Here is a 20,877-nt window from a genome sequence, read left to right as displayed (position 1 = left end):
TTGGTTCATTCCTCCACTTTCCATATGATGTAGTTTAAGTGGTACATGGTATTCTGGATTCCTCCAAACTCATTGTGATGGAAGTAAGGGGAAGGTTAGATGGAAAAGACCCCAACTAGTGTAGATGAGTATTCCTCCAGTACCTGCAATAGAAATAAGGAATTTTAGTTGGCAAAAAGCAAGTTCATTGTCATGAATCTAAAAACTAATACAGGAGCTTCACAGATTGCGAGCTTTAGTCAAAGGAGCTACTGTTGTCATTTTAACAGGAGTGTAAATGGTGTACCTGAGTGCAGTCAGAACAGAAAACAAAGGCTATTTTTTCCTTCATCATCCAGACTTAATCAAAACCTATTACTATTATTAGATTATTAGTGATTTTTTTAATCATCAAATATGTATTAAGAGGCAATAGGGCTTCCTGAGACAATGACACCCTGCCCCTCTTCGGGACCTTCGGATCAGGCAGTGGAAGTAAATGAGAACTTTTCTCCCTGTTCTGCATCTGTGCAGCACCTCAGAGCTGCCCTGAGCAGTCAGGCCCTGCACAGGTTGTTCACAGGAACCCAGGAAGTCTGTGATAAAAGGCTGGGACTGAGCCCAGCTCTGTGGAGTTGGCCAAGTATCTTCATTTAGAAGACTGGAAGAGAATTCTCTCAGATACTTATTAGTTCCTGCATAAGACAGGCTGTTCTGAATTTTCATTCTCTGACTTGACTTATTCCATTTAGCTTGACCTAGAGGAATCAAGTGGCATGTAGCCTCCTCAGAGAACTATCTCTCTCCACATCCAACTCCAGCCTCATTGAACACAAGGCTGTGTAGAAACTGGTGTCCTGTTACTAAGGGTAAATGCACCTGCTTTTAGCACACCTGTGTAGCCGAATTACAGGTTAAGGTTGACAAATCACCTATTTAGACGGATGTCTGTCCCTTTTTCTTTCAGGGGTATTTTTGGAATTGCTAGCTGTTTCATCTGGGTTAGTATAGTTTGGCAATAGTTACGACATCATAAGAAAGTTAAAGGTGTGTGAGAGGGTTCATCTGTCAGTTTGTGAGATAAAAAGATACATGTGTCTGAATGTTCCTCCAGAGTCCAACCTTTCCTTTCCCATCTGTGTGCGTTGGACATGTTTAGACACATGTGACATGGAGAGCTTTGCTGCGCCTCTTGTCAAATGCTGACAAGGGGAGGAATGCAGACTAGCAACAAAAGTACGGACCGGGGGAGTGTGAGGAGTAACATCATGCATCCTGAACCAGCTACATCACCATGAAAAGCAGGAGATGTAGGCAGGCTCTGGTACTCTTAAAAAATCTCAGAGGGTGCTGCTGTACATTCTCAAATCACTGCCTGGTGTTATAATGCTGGGCTTAATTGCCCATGACCTCAGATTATGGCCCAGAAAGGACTAGATCAAGTGTCAGAGAAAAGATGTTCCAGCTGTTAAATAGCTACTTCAGGATTTCGGAAACTTGAGCTCATTTTCTTGATCTGCTTCCTCAGATTCAATCTAGGACTTTAGGCCACTTAGCCTTTCTGAATTTTGATATCCAGATGGGAAATTGAGGAAGTTAAAAATGGTTTGACTCTCAGAGAATAGTTGCAAGTCACTTAGGACAGGTATAAGGATGGTACAAGTACACAGTATGAACTCTTCCTACCCTCTGGCTTTTTTTTTTCTTTTTCTTGTATGGAGGACCATGTTTTCATAGAGCACTTAGAGCACGCCTTCTCCCCTGCAGGACCAGGATCCTCCTCCTCCACACTTTTAAGGACAGGCCCAGCCCCAGTACCCCCATGCATCTTGGACTTCCCCCTCCCTACAGAACCAGCCCAGAAACCTGCTCACCCCCTTCCGGACCAGCTCTGGAACCCCCTCATTTTCCAATGTAAGTTGTGATTCTCTCTAGTCGAGAACACATCTTGTTCTTTCCCATGCAAAATGGGAGAACAAAGGTCTTACAGGTCACACAAGTGTGTGTTGGCTATGTGTTGATGGTATGCTTACTTCATCTGTGCCTCCACCTGCAGAACTGACAAAGGTTTCCTTCATTTTGGGAGAAAAACTCTGCAGTTCTGTATGAGTTTTAGCTTCCAGATTCCAACACAAGAACCTCAGAATGAGAAGGAGCTCCCTTTGGAATGAAATGGTGTGTTAAGTTTGTAGTGCTCACCATATTTAAGACTGTTTTATGCATGCTAGGTGGAATTACTATAATGCTATGCTGTCTTTCTGAGCAGTTGGTATGAATAACCAATTACTCAGAGCTCCTTTGTCTAGCATTTCTGAAGCCCCCACAGAATCCTCAAATGCCATGGTAGCCATTTGCTGACACAACCAAAATGCAACTGAAGGCTATACAAAAGGAACCCAATTCTGTTTCATTGCCTTTGTTTCAGAGAAACTGAAATTCTATAGAGAATCACATGTTTCAGATGGAGAGCCTGCAAAGTCAAGGTCCCTTGGTGTTCTCCCACCTCAGAGTTCTGTTACTGGGTAAGAAATGTAAAGCTGTGTGTATGCTGAGCAGACATTTCCTGGACTGACTGACTGCAAATTTGTGTGGAAAGTGGGAACAGCAGGGTGTGCCTCTTTACTAATTCTGCTATTGTTGGTAGTTGTGGTTGAAGTGGATGCTTATGGATTCTCCTTATCTTGATCAATTGAACAGCATAGAAAACACAACGTATGCCTATGCATCCAAATCCTTAGCCTCTCATCCTCTCCTGCAAGCTCAAAGCCTGTTCTGTGAACCTCTGATAGCACTATGGAGGAACAAAGGGAAGGAGAAGGAAGGGATTGGTACATCTCCTGAAAGCGCTCACTGCCTTCCAGACAGAAGCCCAATGATACCAGTGCTGAACAGCTGAGTCATGAGCACATTTTATTTGGCTCCTTCTGAGAGAGCAGAGTGGAGGCAGGAGCAGCTAGGTGTAGGAGCATTAACAGCCAACACCACGATTTGCTCTTTGCTCAGATATTTAATTGTAGTGTGATGCTGGCAGCAACCTGGAAGAGTAGCAAACTCTGGTATACTCTAAAAGAAGTTTGTTCTAAAGCAAATGGAGATCCAAGAGAAATCACACACTACAGCCTTTCTCTAATATCAGTAATGCATGCCAGAGGAGTCCTTTCTAGGCCATCTAAATTCTTCCTAGCCAGAGGAATCTGATTTCCCAGCAGGGTTTACAAACTGGTGGCAGAGCATAGTCGTCTGCTGTCTAAGGCAAGGTGTGAATTGCAGTATTCTTTTCTACAGTGTACTTAGTTTGCCAGTCCAGTTGACTTGCACTGGGACTCCTCCTATCCTGAGCTGCTACATTCAGCATAAGGAAGCATATCAGCATATCAGACCAGTATCGTGGTTTTGATACTGAGCTGTCAGTAACAGCAAGCTGTTACGCTCTTCCAAAGCATCCACTAGAGAAGGTAACAGGACATATTAGCAAACAGTGTCACACTAGGATTTGCAGGGAGTAAACAGGAACCTAGTAGGGGAAGAGATGCACAAACTGGTATTCCTTGCCTTGTTTCTGCTTGTGAGCAATTTGCAGCTCTGTAGAACTGAAGAGGCTCAATAAATGATGACTCCCCTCCCTTCAAAACCCTGTCTTGTGCTTCAGCAGCAAAGGCAAATGTCAGTATGGCAAGGACTCTAAGGTGTCCTCTGGAGAGCTTTGCATCTTAGCAGCTGTCCCCAGCACGTACATGGTATTGGGACAATAAAATGTTGCTCAGTGCTGCTGTCCTACAACTGATTAGGTCAGCTGTAAATATTGGGACTGCACAGTAAATACATATGCGCATACTACCAGATTGTGCTGACTTGTTAAATATAAACGAAAACATAATTAGATTTATAATGTGTCCCTCCCCCTCCTCATGCCCAATAACATAATTTACCAAAGGGGGTGGGGGGTAGGGAGAGAAGAACAAGCCCTCGCAACCTGCTGAAATATCATTATTAACATGCACATGAAAAGTCAATTATGCCAGAGGGAGGTATTTAAGTGAAGTGAGTTTCCATACTCCAGGATTACACCTTGGGGATTATATATTTCTTATTTATTTATTTATTTTCCCTGAGATCTCTACTGCTGCTTAGCAGTGAGGAACAAAAATGTTACTAAGAGATATTTTGAAATCCCCTAAAGAAATAGCCAAATATGCAGATAAATAATTGTTCCCATCCCCATCAAGATTCTCCCTCATCACCATATCATAAAGACTCTATATTCTATCCAGTCAGTGCAGGTATGTTTTCTGGTGTTTAGTTTTAAATGACACCAGAGACTGGTCTTCCAGCACTTCCCTGGGGAGGACATTTTACTGTACTGTTGTTATTAGTTGCAGTATTTATTATTTGTATTATAGCAGTGCCTTGAGGCTTCTACTGGGACTGGGATCCTGTTAGGCTGGATGCTGTGTATGTGCATGGTAAAAGGCAGTTTCTGCCTTAAAGAGCTCTCAGTCTAAATAGAAAGAACAGACAAAGAGTGGGAAGGCAAAGGGAAGTAGGAAAGGGTGAAATGAGGTATTGAAAGTCATAGAGGAAACTTCACAATGCAAAATACAGCTCTTTGGGGCTGACTCTTCATAACATTAGAGTTCTCAAATTAATCTGAAATATTTTTTATTATTATTTAAACCAAGAGTAGAATTGGATCCAATTGCCCATTTTCAGATTAAGGTGAGGTTTTCCACCTGGGGTGTTCTGCTAATAGAAAAGCTAACACTGACCTTTTGCTTCCAAATTAGGATAGTCAGGACAGTGACCAAGGGGAGCTCCATGTTCAAATCTCTGCTCCATTTGATTTAGGATGGTAAACTGCAGTCTGATCCAGAGAAGGTAGACATTTTAACACAAGTGTCATTTCCAGGGTTCTCTGAATATGCAATAGAGATTACTTCCACTGTGTCCAGCAGGCAGTACTTTTAAAATTACTTGGATACTAACCCTCTTGCCCCTTTATAGGGTCCTTTAAAAAGATCTGTGTTTACTGGGACATTAGCCAACTAAATATTTAAATCCCAATTATTTTTTTTTAAAAAGAAATTTGCATCTGAGATTGAGACAAGATTTGCATATGGGCTAATCAATGAAAAACATAATCAAACCATAATGCAGGGAAATTCAATAAAGTATAGTAGGATAAGACTCAGAACATACTTGGTTCAGGTCTTGCCAATATTGCTGGTGTCCTAGACTATTTTAATGAAAGATATCTTAAATTGTATTGCGCATATTAAGTCTTGTACACTTCTTCCTTTCTCTTTTTGTTTCCCCCACTGAAAATAAGCAGATCTTTATATCCAGGAGAACTTAATTAGCATCATTTAAAAAAATTTTTAAAAAGTCGTCACGAACCAGTACAACAAAACCCTAATACCTATAAAGCTCATCCAGAAGTGAATACATAAAGACCTGTTAGGATTCCTCAAGCACTTCTGAGCCCCTGCATCGATACACTTGCTTTACTAGTCATGGTTTTTCCACACATTCTTGCCTAAGGCATGACAAATTTAATGGTGTATGTTTTGCTGAATTGTTGACTCTTGTTTTTCATTCCTGCTAAGTTTCTAGTGAGGCATAAAAGAATGTTTGTGAGCAAGGCTCCATGTGTACACAACTCTGCAGTGTCTCCTTCCCTTTTGCCCTGGTGCAGTCACTTCAGCCAAGCAATGGATTAGTAGAAACTGAATTAGATTAAAAGGGAAACCAGGTTAAAGAACCAAGTTTTATCTCCCTGTTAATTGTAACTTATCTAGTGCCTGGATAATTGCTCGTAAATACCTGCTGAGTTGCCAAGCCTATGTTAAGGCTTGTCAGTCTTTAATAAATCTTAAAGACTTAAGATCCTACTCTTTGATGCTACCCATCACTTCCCAATCCAAAGGTAGGGCAAAACAAGGCAGTAATGCTGAGCGCTCCAGCTCAGCTCATCTGGCAGAATGCATCACAATCTTTATAAATGTGTGAGAAGGGCTGTGCAAGAGCTCCTGAAAAGGTCATTGGTATTTTTGGAGCGATAAATCATGGAGGGAAAGATTTGCATTTTGGCTGTATAAAATCCAGGGCTGGATTAGAGAGAGCATACTTTGCAGTAATATTTCTCTCCTGACTTGTTTTATTAGCTTCCTTTAAACATGTTACATTATTGCTTATAGAATTTCATTTACTTGGATTGGCAGCTTGATAAATATGTCTATTGGCGATGATTTGGATTGCTCTGGGCATTAATATTATTAAAACCTGTCACAAGGAAATGTCTGAAAGATGACTTACTGTAAAGATTACAGCATGAAATAAATCATACAATGGTATTTGTTACCGTTTATGGCCTCTTGGAGCCGAGTCAATCCCTTTTTATGTTGCATTATTTTTCAAGTTTTTATAGCCTTACATTATATATCGCTGTCAGAAATGAACAGATGGGGTGTCAAACACGAGCCTTCTGAATAATTCCCACCCTCGGGTTATTTGTATGAAGGACAAGTGTAAAACTGTGTTCTCAAGAAAAAGGAGATAGATAAAGGTGGAGAAAGTGTTGTTACAGTGAGCAAGATCCCTTTTGTCAGCAGGCACATTGTGCTTTTGATCACTACCTGGTATTTACGCTACAGGGTGGGGGCTCTGTGGAAAATGTAGCAGTCTGTTGGCATAGCAAAAAACCTCACAAATTAGACAAGTTTCATGTTCCTTCAGCTTTAGTTTTATTGCTAGAATGGGAGAGAGACATCGAAGGGGTGTTTCATTGATAGCCAAACCTCAGAGGGTTTGTAGAAACATGGAAAAGTGTGGATGCCTATAGGTACCTCTCAAACACTTCAGGGGTGGAATTCTAAAAGGAGTCCCTCCTTAACTACGCAAATGGCATTTCTGGAGTTTGGGATGCATAAGGAAGAAGTTGAACGGGTATTTTGGACACTGGAAGTTTATGAACTGATGTTAGGCAGGGAGCTCCTCTAGGAAGAGGCAATAATATTTTGCATTCCACTTTTTGTTGTGTTGGGAAGTCCCATTTTTCTTGCTGTGTATTTTTGAGGACTACTTGTCAGAGTCAGGGTGACAGGTTGGATGGAATGATAGTTAAGCTGATAAATACACATGCAGATAACTAGGTTTATCTGACTTCTTAAAAAAATTCAGGTGGGAGACATCATCCATGCATACTTTCCCCCAAACTTTCTCTCTTCAAATCTCCAGCCCCCAGAATCTTGTGCAGGTACACAGAATATAAATCAGCATTATTTTTGGAACATGACTCTTCTTGGTATAAATGGATCTTTAAGCACCCCAATAAATTGTTATGTCAATGCGGGCTGGCTGAATCTTGCTCGTGGAACACTGAGGTCTTATCTTCACTGAAACTTGCACAACAAATAAGACTGACAAATCATTGTGATGGAGCAGATATTTTAGTGGATTTCTGACACAGAAAACCTAGGTTCCGTGGTGTGCAAAATCTGCCCAAACTTGTTTTTTACAGACTGCATTGTCTCTTTGCGTGAAAACCAAGTCTGTTTACTGGCATTGAAAAGAGGGAAAAAGGGGTTTCACTTTTTTTTCTTTTCTTTTTTTTTTTGAAACCCCGTAATAAGCAAAAGCATGCTCCGTTTGGGCCTTTAAGTCACTGGAGCTGTTACTGGTAACTCGTAACAGGACTCTTCTTCCAAAAGTGATTTACTTCTTGGTTGAATTTTTGGATATAGGCCTCCAGTTACTTTTTTATTTTTTCCTTCCCTTCTGGAGAGTAAAATATTCAGAATACTAGAAAGATAAAGTCTCAGCCCTTGCCTGCCTTTATATATAGAATGTTTTCTTAGCTTGAGTTTGCATTCACGCTCACTGTATTTGGCACCAAAACTCCCTATGATTTTAGCCAGTCACCATTCCTTACAAATTTAGTCAGCTAATGCAAAGTTTATTCCAGCTTCTTTCTAAAGCTCTCTTCCCTTGTGTTCACATGCCTCTCTTGTTTCTCTGAGACTTACCATTAGAGATCAGCGTGCCTTATCCTTTGCAGCCTCTCCCTGTATTCCTCAGTCTTTTTTTCTATATTTCACATGAAAATACAGCACCTCTCTCTTCCCCAGGCCCTTGTCCCACATCTATCATCAAGCTTGCATAAGAGTTTTAGGGATTCACATTCACCATGCAAAGTGCTGTTGTACTGCACATTGTAACTGGAGTTGCACCCACCTCTACGTACTAATCCGATTCCACGTTATACAATAGTATAATCACTTAAAGAATTTGCATGACTGATGGTGTGACTTCTGAGTGCATAAGGATAAGTTTCATAATTAGCTTTCCCTGTGAACTTGTGCAAACCAGTCTATTTATAATTTGGTCAGCTCCTGATTTTTAATGAGGGTGCTGAGAGTGACTGAAGCCTCTGGCAGCATGCATTTCATATTTTAATTACCCACAGTAATTCTGACAATTACACCAATGTCATAAATCACATCATAATGACCCATTAAAAAAAAAACCCACCCATATTTAATGATTGGATGGGGATTTAAGTTGAACAGATATGCAATGGCTTAACAAGAAGCCAAAATCTCCATGGAGTTTCGAAGTCTTCCAAATCTTTTCATTGAGGTATGGCTCCAGAAGGTGAAGAAACTTTGTGCAAAGTTTCTTCTACAGGCCAAGTCCTGATTTCCTCAGCAGGCGATTGCTTTTTGTGGGATGAAATCCCATTCCTATGTGCCAGGCTAGAATTGGACTTGTGCATGATTTGAGTTTCGGTGCCATTCTGGTCTCTGTCTTTGAGTCCAGGAGAATTTAGAATTACTCTTGGCAATGACGATACAGTAGTCACAAGCATCCCTGGATGTCATGCAAGCATTATGGCATTGGTTTTTAGCCAGTTAACTTGAGTTTTAGTAGGGATAGTCTGGAGGTAGAGCTCATGTATTTTCATCTTCTGGCAGATAGCTTTTGTTACACTATCCATGGTTTAATGAAGTGTAAATGTATCTATCTTGTGTGTGGTGCTTAACGCCCTTCTTACCATTAACAGTTGTTGAGGAGGGCAGTTAGTAAGGGATGGTCAACATCACACTGGTAACATAGCATTTTCTTCTCTGGTGATTTTTTGGGTGGTGTCACCATGTGCCACCTCTTACACAGACCTGAAACAACAGTGCTAGGCTAGGTCTGCAGGTAAGTCTTCTGAGGAACAGAGTCTGCACAAAGTTACCACCAGCTCAGCCAAAAATAAGGCTGTGCTACCCAGCATAGTCTATTATTCAGCTGGGTCCTGGCTCGCTGGTTTTAGCCTTTAGTGAAAATCACTTCTATTATCCAAAATCTTGAGTAAGCCAAGTTCTGCTCTTTAGATTATTTTGCTATTAATAACGTCACAATAAGTGGGTGGAAGTAGCTAATGGCTCTAAGCCACAAATGATCCCAAATGTTCCCAGTCTCTACTCTCCTGTAAACCTTGACAGATTGGGAGTGCTTAGTAAAATATTGTAACACTCAACACGCATTTACAAGACAGAGATTTGTCCCATGACGGCTTCCAGATGTGTGAGTGTGTGCAATTTCATAATTCAAGAACAGATTCTATTGCCCTCTGCAGATCCCCCATCAGGCTGTTCATAAATGCTGCTCATAATTAAATTAACCCACTAACTATCCATGCAAATTTTGATAAGCAGTGACCAAAAAAAAAAAAAAAACCCAGAAACTGTTGAGATGCTCTCAAAAATGACAACGTTGTCTTCAGAGATTATTTATCAGTATGAGAATATTTGTTTTTTCCCTTCCTGTTTGCCAAATTCTGCTTTGTCCCTTCATACATGACAACTGTTTCAAGGGTTTAATCTAATAATTAGGAGCTGAATTTTGCCACCCTTACTCAAGCTGTCTGCTGTCTTACTCTCTGGAATCACAGCAAGTCTCTATTCTGTGTGTGGGTAGCAGGATCAGGGTTTGGTTTTTAAAATATAGCCTGTGCCCAGCCCAAGTAGCAGTGGAAGAACAAAAATATGCATGTACACTTGTCCATGCCAAGGAGAAGAAGCTGCGTTTTATCTAGCCCTCCTGTGACCTTGGAAGGGGAGAAGGAGGCTTTGGCAAAGATTTCACAAGGGCTGTTATGAATAGTGAGATGTTGTTTTCTGTCAGAAACAATGGCTTATAGCTCTGACACATGAGATCTGCCTGCAGAAGTAGTATCCAGCTTCCCCACAATAACCATGCTATATTAATTTGCAAAAGTGTTGGAGTTATTACACCTGGCTTCTATCTATGGCTGAACAACATGTCCTCATATAGTAAAAGTGTTAGCTGAGAGAGGTGATTTGGATGGAGGTTGAATGCAGAAATGGAGAGCAGATAACAAAAGCAGAAAGTGTCTTTTCTTATATATCACTCTGAGGTTTCTTTAGTGAAGTAGGCCCTAATGCATCTAGATCAATGTTCAGACAGTTCAGTCCAGTTATCCAGTTACGCATTTTGAATTTCGCCAGCGCTGCTAACTCTTCAGACTTTGCCACACAGGTATCAGGAGTTCTTCTTCAGGCATCATCACGTGGAGTCCTGTTACTGGAGAATCTTGGCTCCATTTTAAAATGTGGTGTCAGGCAGTGCCTATTAGACTAGGAATCAGCCTTTCTATTTCTGTGTTGTGTAAGTCCCAATGCTACATGTCTCTTTCCATACTGTTTTCTCAGTTCAACTTAGTTTACCTTTATTGTTCATGTTTACAACTCTAAGTAAAGCAGGAGTCCCTAAACTTAGTGGGGGACTGTAAGTATTGCAGCAATATAGATGATAACTACAGACTATTTTTATTTTAGTGTATTCTGTACAACCACACTGACTTCACTGGGATTACATGTGCATTGCTTAGGGGCAGATTTGGTTCAGTGGATGTAATTAAGAAAAATTTAACTACTCATTTTTGAGATTGGTTTTACTTGTTGCCTGATGTATTTGTTAATTATTGGATGGAATACTCTAAATTATAATATTTTGCAATGACACGTAATACCTCCATGTCAATTAATTAAGCCTCATAGTTCCTTGTGAGGTAGGCAAAGCACTTTGATGCGTTGTGATTGGACTGATATAATCCATGATGATGAATAAGCCAAGTCCAGACAAGCACCGTATTCTCACAGTGTGGGCCTGGGAGTGAGAAAAGGGGCTTTGTAGCAGCCTTCACAGGCACAGGCAATTTTCATTGTGTGTGTGAAACTCCACTCCTCCCTAAAGGAAAAGGTTAACATATGTGCAGATCTGGGAGAGTGATTCAAAAAACAATAAGAGGATTCCCAAATGGGATGTGAACCGAACAGTCCACATGCCAAGTGTTAAATCATCCCCAAGGCTGCGGTACAGAGGCAAGGGAAGGACGTCAGGGCGTTTGTGCTGTTGGGCCAGGGCTTTCCAGATCCAGCTGCTGGAGCAGCCTGCCTGTGTTGCACAGATACCGATGGGTGTTTTCTCTCTGGAGACTTTTGTGCACAGATTTCTCATGTGTGTGGGTTTCTGGGGACCAATGGTGCAACTCTCCCAGGCCTTGCTTTGTCCTGAGGTGCTTTGTGAGCCTGCTTCTACCCCTGTATCTCTCTCTGGGAAAAATTTAGGACACAAAAAAAAGCTCCGATTCCTCAGGATTTGCCGCTATTCTGTATTTAGAGATCAGAAGGGAAAGCAAATGAGCACAGACCTCAGTGTGTACTCGTGACATTAAGACTCATTGTAGCCACATTTTCCCACGACAAGGAGTGGAAGAGCTGATGTCGGAAGACTGCAGGCAAGGGATTCAACAAAGCTTTTTAGGGCTTTGCAAAGGCATTATGAAGAATTTAAAGATAGCTTGTCAGCAGGAAGTTGTTGGCAGCTAACAATTTGATAAAAGGACTTCCACTCCCTGCCTTCTAATGCTATAGACAACTGTTAATCACTTATGTTAGTCCTCAAATGAAGTTTGAAACATCTTGGATGTGTCTGACCATCTTTCAGTGTAGCTGAGAGCTACGTTATCTACTTTGATTCATGGAAACATGGGTGACTGGTTTAGATTAGGTCATGGCTGTGGAAACAGGCAAAAAAGAAATGTTTTACCATGTTGTAGCACTCTCAGTTCAACTCTGGTACAGTGGACCAAACTGCCATTTTGGATGATATATAAGGTATTGAACTAGCATTACTTGCGGTATAAAACCAAATTTTTCTCCAAAATTAATGGTGGGCTATTGTTGTAATAGCCTCAGTTCGTCTGTGAGTTAGGCACAGATTGATTATACCAGTGGCTTATGCTCCTGACACAGTGGATCAGTATTTTCAAATGTTCAGCCACTAGGACTAAATTTTCAGAAATGCCCACAGTCCAAAGTACCTAGTGTACTTACCTTTTGTAATTCAGCTCCACTTGTATGGTCTTTGGTAACGTGGTCTGGTGATTTTTTTGATATTCTATTCAGTGCGATGTAAGTGGTAAGGACCTCAAATGAGAATGTGATAGAGAAAGAAGGGTAACACAGACATGGCAATGCACAGCATCATGCGAATGCAACTATTTTCTTTGCAGATTCATGCAGAGCCAACACGGATAACTGTGCACCCACAGCACAGTCAATCTGTGACCCAGATAACCTGCTAACAGCTGTAGTGACTGTAGCTCAATCAGAGACTATTTCTATCTCTCTCTTGGGGCACTAGAGCATGTCAGTTCCAGTGCCTTCATCCTCAAGCTCCTCAGAGTCCAGTGCAGGATGATTTACGAGTCTCTCAGGAAAATCAGATTTCCCTAAGAATCGTGTAACTTGCAAAGTATATGGCAGAAGGAACCTTTAACTAAAGAATGGCTTGTTACATCAGAATGTTCTTGGCCTTGGCAAGGTGGATGCTGTTACGATGAAGTGAGTTTCCTGCTGTCTTTTGCCTCCATCTCCCACTTTAGGGATCCAACAAGTATTTCCTCCAAGGCGTATATATTTCCCATAATATTAGAATGAGGAGTTGTCATTTCTGACAGGTTGTGTATATAGATGATGGCTTTATTATGATGGAGATGCATACATTGATTGATTGGTAAATCTGAGTCAAGTAAGAGAGCTTGTGAGAAGATAGTCTCTTACTTGCCAAAATACCATTTAATCACTGGCCTAATGATTCGTTATCTGAGGAGGAGATGTGTGGCTAATAGATGCAATTGTTTGCAGTTAGCACAGGGCTGCATAGAGACACTGCAGAGATTTAAAGGAGTACATGCATCCCTTTCTCTCCAGTTTGGTACTAGCTTGCTAAATTCAGGAGAGTTAGTTTGAAGCCTCTCCCTGCCCCTTGTCAGAGATGCAAAACGACCTTTCATTTTGCTGAAGGCTGGGTAATTCAAAGCTGATCAAAAGATGTTTCATGCAACATGTTGTTTGCCTGTGAAACTTCTTGCTGCAAATGCTGCTGAGAGCAAGAACTATGCAAGTGACAGAAGAGAGCAACAGGGATAGGTATTGTAGTGGTTTTGTCTATGCTTTGTGAACTTCTAGAGATTGACAGACTTCAGCTAAAGGGCCTGGAAAAAGATTGGAAGTCTCATGGCTTGGTACCACCAGTCTGTAAGAGGAGCAGAGCTGTCGTGAGCTGTTTGCTACCTGGAGCACACTGCTTTCTGTTTGCCCTTCCTTTCTTTTCCCCCAGGTTGCTTCCAGCTGCCAGTGCCTGCTGCTCTTGCCTCCTCTTGAGCTGCAGTAGTGCAGCAGCTAGTGCATACAGATTTGTTTCTACCTCTTTGTTGCCTTTCTTGCCTGAAGGAAAGATTTTTTCTATGCTTTCCTCCATCAGGCATAGCTTGTGCCTTGCTTTGCATTATCTGCTACTTGTCCACATTAAAGGTTAGATGGTGCTTGAGTTGGATCTGCTGTAGGCCATCCCTTTCTCCCTTATCCTGCAGTAGTGTGGAGGGAACAGAGATAGGAGACACTGCAGAACTGGAAAGGACCAGCTTCCAGATTTGGCTTTACAATCAAGCCCAGCATGTTGCAAGTGTTTTGCAGAGGACACTGGCGAGCAACTGGGCAAAAGTCGGTCATTACAGTTTATGTCCATGCTATTAGTAGATCCTTTGAGGCTTTTACATCTTGTGTTGGTTTTAAGATAGGTGAACATTTATAAAACTTGGAAATATATTAATTTAGAAGAACAGGGTAACCTATTCTAATACGATCAGTCCTGGGATTTGTTATTAATCCCTTAGTCTAAGACTGGGAAGCTAGCAGAAACTGCAAAAAAGTTCCAGCCTGGTCTTCGAATTCTCATGTGGAATGGGAAAGACTCTGTAGCTATGCTGCAGTTACTTAAATGACTGTAACTTTTAACTAGTTATCATGAGTATGAGTTAATTGTATAGCTATGGCATCGTGGAGTTTGGCACAAGCTGCAAACCCCCCAGCCACATTTGCAAAAATGGCGCAAATTCTCAGGTTCCTTACTGCTGTGCTAAGAAGTGCTAAATCCAGTACCAGCATAAGCTGGTCTGTACAGGGCACAGTTAGATCCACCTTGCAGGCCTCATACTGAATGACACCTTCCTCTAGCAAAATCCCCCCTCTCCTTTCTGTTAATCACACCTTACCCGATACTGCATGGACAAGATAAGGACAAATTGGACATGAAAAAGCATGTCAGGACCAAACACTTCTCTGGTCATACAGCTCTACTAAGGCTGTTGTGTTCAGTATGTATTATAATCCTAGATGGCAAGTTTCAGTTATCATTGTGATTTCAGTTACAGAGTGATTAAATAAACTTTGCTCTTGAGCCAACTGTTCAAGGCTGACTCTAGCTACAGTAAAGCTAGAGAGATGGTGCTGAGCAAATGGTTTATCCAACAGATTCCAGGTCTTTTTCTGTCCATGCCTGGGCCACGAGGAGACGTGTGAACAACCGTTTGTTGTTCGACTTGACTTCCCCAACAATTCTGTTTTGTAGCAGTCCTTTGAAACAGTTTGATGTTCAGAGCAGCATCTGATTGAATGGCTCTTGTTTCACGTGGTCTTGTTGCTGCTTCTGAACTAACATAATGCTCGCAAACACAGGTACATATCTGAAATTCGCCTCTAAGAATATCCTGCAATATGGGCCTAATTTAAAGTCCCTGAAGACAAGGGGAAAATTCCTGCTGACTTCTTTTTGCTCTTAATCAAGACCATGTTTATATAAATATTGCTTCAATGAATGTCCCCACTGAAGAACTCGTATAATCCTAGGGACCTAGTCCAAACAGCTATAAACATCACAACTAATACAATAATTCAAGGAAACACTTCACAGTATATTTTTCCTTATGTTTGTCTCAGCTGACATAGACAGAGGAATTCCTGCACCACACAACTCTTTCCCCCCATACTGTCATGGTTAATGTGTGACTCGTACATCCTAATTTTTCCTTGCTACTATGAGACATGAAAGCTATGATGTAGATAAAGAGGGCATCTCGGTAGCAGCTGGAGATGCAATCTCAACTTGGGTAAACTGTAGCTGCAGCTGCTGAGAGGTTGTTCTGTAGCTAAGAAGTTTCTCTTTCTGTTTTAGGGGGTTTGATGGCCAAGAAGAGGAGAACAGCAGAGTCATCCTAGATTTAACAGGAATGTTCCACTGGTGTGATGCTGTTCCACTGCAGGAGGCTCTTCTGGTAGGTGTAGGGTATTTGCTTTTGGGATCCTCACGTCTTCCTCCTTGTTCTCCTAGCAATAAGCTGGAGCTTCAATGCATTGATCTGGATGGAGGGCACAGCAGTCTCTAATTTACTGCTGTTTACTTACCAATGTTATTTTAGCCAATTTCTAACTTTGATTTCATATGCAAAGGTAAGAGACAGACCCTGCCCTGGAGGGGAGAGACTTAGGGTTTACCATTACCCCCTTTTTCAGGAGTAAGCTGCAGATAAAGTGTCTTGACCAGGGTCGCATAGAGACTCTGTTGCAGTGGTGGGAGCTGAAGGCTCATTCCGTGGCCATATTCCCTTTTAATTTAGGTGGTAACCTGGGAACAGAGAAAGATCTCCAAGGTAACAAGGGATCAGTAATGCCTTCCGTGTTCATCTAAAGCAGGGCAGGCACCCTATCTCAGGAGTGGATCTCAACAGATGGACAGAAGGTCTGGTTGACGTCTATTTTATGTTAAAATTTTGTATGTTGTGTTTCCAGACCCCTGTGTCTGTGACATTATTGATCTGGATATCTGTGAGACAGTTTGGTTTATTTATTTAATGTGTCTAATCTGTAAAAGAACAAATCCCATCTAGAAATGGCAGGTTGTGCTCAGAGCTGCCAGAGAGCTGAGAGTAGGCAACCAAATCTTGCAATGAGGTGATCAAAGATTTCATCAAAAATACAGAATGTTCAAGCTGTTCTGCCAGCTGGGAGACTTGTAGCAGGCTGGAATTCATGCTGCTTGAAATGCTGCAGCTTCCTTCCAAGCAAATAAAAGGACCCTATTGCCCAGCAACCTCCAAAATAGGATTAGTCATTACAAATGGGCAAATATCCCAATAGGACTGGAAGCTCAGCTCTGTGAATTGAAGAGTGATGTTTTGAAAAGATCTTACAGGCGGGTTACATGAGGAAAAAAGCTTACAACTGCTAGTGTGTCCTAACTCCCCATGTGCCACTTCTGTTTTGTACTGAGTGTTTTTGTGTAGCTAAGCTAGACCGTGCAAGGGGCTCTTAATGAGGATTAAGAATGTCCACAGAGGAAGTTAGTGCATATTGAACTTCATGTTCATGCAGTATCTTCCTTTGCAATCACGTTTCTGGGACAGGCAAGCCCTCAAAGGCCTGGGAGTCTAAGATGTGTTTTGGGGAGTGAGCTAGGTGCTTGACAAAATCCCAGACTGTGCTTTGGGTTTTTAAAAGCTACATTTTTAAAGTTGTTTAGGTGCTTAAATGTGCAAGTATACTCCTATGGAATTTGTTGTAACACTTCAGCATTTCATTCTGTTTGGAAGCCATGGACAGCTAGATGGATATACTTCACAGAATTTTCTCCTTGATGTCCATGCAAAACACAGGACATCTAAACACATATCAAAATATGGTCCTCTGGCTTTTACATAAGGTATACATTATTAAATAATTTAAATGGGTTTTTTTTATATTTTAACCGTCAGTCTGATACAGCATAAATGTTTGAGAATGTAATTTTTTTTTTTTTTTTTAACTTGACCTCAGTAATAAAGTAATAAATATCAGATAGGGCCAGCTTCTTGGCTCAAGGTTGGAAGGAAGGCCTAAGTCCATAGTGTCTTCAGAATGGCTTACCTGTCCCTGCTGCTCATTCACTATACTGACTGCTCCTGTTGGTCTTGTAATTGTGCATTTCCTCTGCAGATTTCAGCAGTAATAGTTTTTCCAATTGTTCCTATAAAATAAGCTATAAAATAGATTGTGTTTTTAATTGTTTAGCTTCGTTCAGCAGACTAATCGTTGGACTTGAGGCATGTTACATTAAATACAGCTAAAGGTTTCATTATTCAATTTAAACTAATCTAATTAGTTAGAGACAATCATTTAATTTGGTTATGATTCTAATCTCTCATCAGGAAACTTCTCCCTGACAAAGTCCCTTGTTTCTCTTTGGAAAAAAACTGCCAAGGAGTGAACGTTGCAGGGATATACTGATCCCACAGTTTCTGGTTGGTTAAAATGGACATTAATGCAATGGCTCTGGCAAGCCTGGTTGGCTGACTTGGCCACGCTACCTACCAACCGTGAGGCACCACACTAAGCAATACCCACTCCCCAGTATATTTTCCCAGACTAATTAGCTCACTTGAAAAATATCATCAATTATCCAGAAAGAAAACACCAGGCCAAAGTTGTTATTAAGCTCCTGGTATTAAACTAGTATTGTTGCCTTGTTCTACATTTTTGATGTTTTATGCCAACATATATGAATTTTTCACTGCTGTAGGATAGATTTGGAATCCAAATACTTAAGGGGACATACTTCTTTTTATATATAGTCTCATTCTACCCATAGATGTTACGTAGCTAAGAAGTGGTTTAAGTCTTTCTAACTGAAGAGAAAAATCTAAAATAAACCTAGTATCTGATTTAGCAAAATTCTGTTTTAAATTTAGAATTGCAAGGACCAAGCAGCACCAAACCTGAAGGATCATATTTTGGTCTGCGTCTTTGGTGATGGAAACTCACCACTGATTGGGCTGCAGGACTTCGTGATGCCTTTAAGAGCTAGTAACTTCATTTACCATGAGTTGAAAGACATTGTTTTTCTCGGGTCTTTGGAATATCTGCAAAGAGAATGGAAATTTATTCAGAACTTTCCAAAGCTGTGGTTATTCTCAGTAAGAATTTTTTGCATATTCTCTTTTCTTCTTCCTTCCTTTCTCTAGCTCTCATGCACATTTCTAAATACATTTTAAAACTTCTTGATGATAGCACAATTCAGATTCAAAAAGGACCAAAATTATCCCAGGCTCTAGACTTGAGCTTGAATCCAAGATGTTTTTGAAAAACTTTCCCTTCTTAAATATTTATTTTCTTCTGGGGGAGTCTTGGTACTCTCTGGTTTCCTGCAGAAGCCCTGAGAAGCTAATCCTGATTGTCAGAGAAGAAAATTCACAGGTCTAGACTTGCAATTTATTGGACGCTTCCCCATTTCCAAAGTTGCTCAAATTTTGAAGATGTTTCCAAAATGCATTTGTGCCAGCTGAGTTTGAAACAAATTTAATGTTCACCTTTCACCCTTAAAGATCCTCCATGTTCAGCTTGCTCACAGTTGATCAGGAGAAATCCTGATCACTATTTCTTTGGTTTTATCAGGGTAGCGCGCTCTCCTGTGCAGATCTGAGGGCAGTTAATGTCCAGGATTGTGCTGCATGTGCCATTCTGTCTTCCAACATCACTGCATCAAGCAGTCCTTCCCTGGTGGACACAGAAAGCATCCTCGCCACTCTGAACATTCGATCCATGCAGGGTAAGTCCAGCTCAGCCCCCCTAGGTAAGCATGCTTCCTTTTGCCTGTAAGCATGCTGATGCAACAAAAATGGAAGCTGAAGGAGGGGAGAATGAAGGGGTCACTTGTCACTAGTCTGAGCCACAGCCTGTCTCTTCTGAATATAAATATATAAGTTAAAAGGGCCAGAAGTCCATTTTAGCATAGCCAGCTGTACAGCCTAGTCCAGTTTCTGTAGCTACAGGTATGCGAAGGAAGGAGTGATAAGCCAGCATTGCTCCTGGAAATATGCCAGTTCCTCCTGCAAATTCTGAGTGAAGCTTCAGGGTTTCCTGTAAAGAGACCATGGCTGGAGGGTAAATGGTAACCAGTGTTGGTAACTGCTGTATTATTTGCAAAAGCACGTGTGAGTGGAGGCCCCTTCCATCCTTCAAAAAGAGAAAAACAATACCTTTCCCATGAGGCTTGATAGGGTGGGTGCTCTGTTCCCAGACAACAGAGCTTGTAGCTCAGAAATGCAATGGAAGCAAAAACGACTTCAGCCCAGCAGAGTATTTATTGCGTCTCTTCCTCCCTTAATTTGGCGAAGGAGCTAAGATTTGTCTTCCTCTTGAGAATGTGGAGTATTAATTAACTGAAGACGGGCTGAGAAATGGATGGCTCTCCTAAGTGTTTTCCCTATACTTTATTATCATTCTAGGCTTTTAAAACAATGGCTGTGCCAAAGAAAAGATTAGAGTGAGGCAGAGACGGGTTTTTTTAATAACTAGACTATATCAATATACAGTGTATACAATCAGAAGACAAATTATTTATAAGGTATATTTGAGTAAGAGGTAATTGTGACTTGAATAGATTACTCTTATCTAATGTATTTATTGCTACATAAATATAAGGATGTATGGAACTATTGATTGTATATAGAGAGGAAGTAAATAGTATGTACTTTTATATATATAATTTACGTATTTCTATCTATAGTGACAGATATAGATACTGTACCTACTGCATCCTTATACCTATATATGGAAAAGAGAGAGACTCAGAGCAAAAAGGATATTTCATCCTATCAATCACTGTCCTACTCCTCTCCAGTGTTTTTTGTTTTATCACTCAAAATTGTAGTACATGGAGTGCAGAACTCTGAACTACAGTGTGCGTATGGAAAATAGAAATGTGAGCATCTGTTCATCAAAACCTTCCCCAGGTGCCTTGCAGAGTTCATAGTGTTTCTCTTTGAGCTGGTAGCTTTTGGCTTGCATTGTCTCCTTCCAGCAGAAGACCTCAGAGACCTAATGCTGACATAGGTGTGATCAGTTGCGTAAGCTGAGGCATGGCTTGTTAGGCAATTTACCAGGCGTATCATTGTCAGAACCATCACCGCTTTCATACTCAGAGGGGTTTTTTGGGGTTTTTTTAATCCACAAGCATATATTTTTCCCCCATTTCCCTTGCGAAGATGGGCATGTGTTGACTTGCATCAGAAAAATGGGTCTTGCAGATTTAAATCTGTTCAGCATCCTTGCTATCAGGAGAGATAGGAGAAAACTTTATTCAATCTTACTGGAACAAACACAATCAAGTTCTGTAGTTACAAGGTCCCCGAGAACAGTACCAAAAGGATTTCTGAACACAGAATGCAGAAAGAGGCTAATAGAACAGTTAGAACAGAGACATGCAGGCACAAGGTTTTTTGTGTATTACAGCTAACACTGTGTTTCAGCACATCAGAACCAGACCAAATACACAACACCTTCTTTCAGGTATGAGCAGAAATCAGGATAGCTTGGTACTCTGTCAAGAACCTAGGTAAAGTATGGTGTAGACATTAGAACAGGGGAATGGAAATCAGTGTTTCTGGGTTTCTTTTCTGGCTTTGAGAAGGGGTAGGATCAAGCAAGGATCATGGTGTCAAAGCTGCTTCTTTTC

At 41.0% G+C, this 20,877-nt stretch overlaps 1 protein-coding gene across 1 annotated transcript in view; it reads left to right on the top strand.

The window, feature by feature from the left end:
* The window catches only part of KCNU1 (potassium channel, subfamily U, member 1), a 59,009-nt gene that overhangs the window by 26,240 nt on the left and 11,892 nt on the right, over positions 1-20,877 (top strand). The window contains exons 19-22 of the mRNA XM_010562980.1: positions 2,405-2,501; positions 15,565-15,664; positions 18,113-18,337; positions 18,816-18,993. Coding sequence (XP_010561282.1) covers positions 2,405-2,501; positions 15,565-15,664; positions 18,113-18,337; positions 18,816-18,993 — 600 coding nt within the window. The remainder of the gene's footprint in view (positions 1-2,404; positions 2,502-15,564; positions 15,665-18,112; positions 18,338-18,815; positions 18,994-20,877) is intronic.

The sequence above is a fragment of the Haliaeetus leucocephalus genome, unplaced genomic scaffold, assembly GCF_000737465.1.
Source record: "Haliaeetus leucocephalus isolate CR32 unplaced genomic scaffold, Haliaeetus_leucocephalus-4.0 Scaffold162, whole genome shotgun sequence".
NCBI classification, from domain to species: Eukaryota; Metazoa; Chordata; class Aves; order Accipitriformes; family Accipitridae; genus Haliaeetus; species Haliaeetus leucocephalus.
This window is presented reverse-complemented; position numbering and strand designations above follow the sequence as displayed.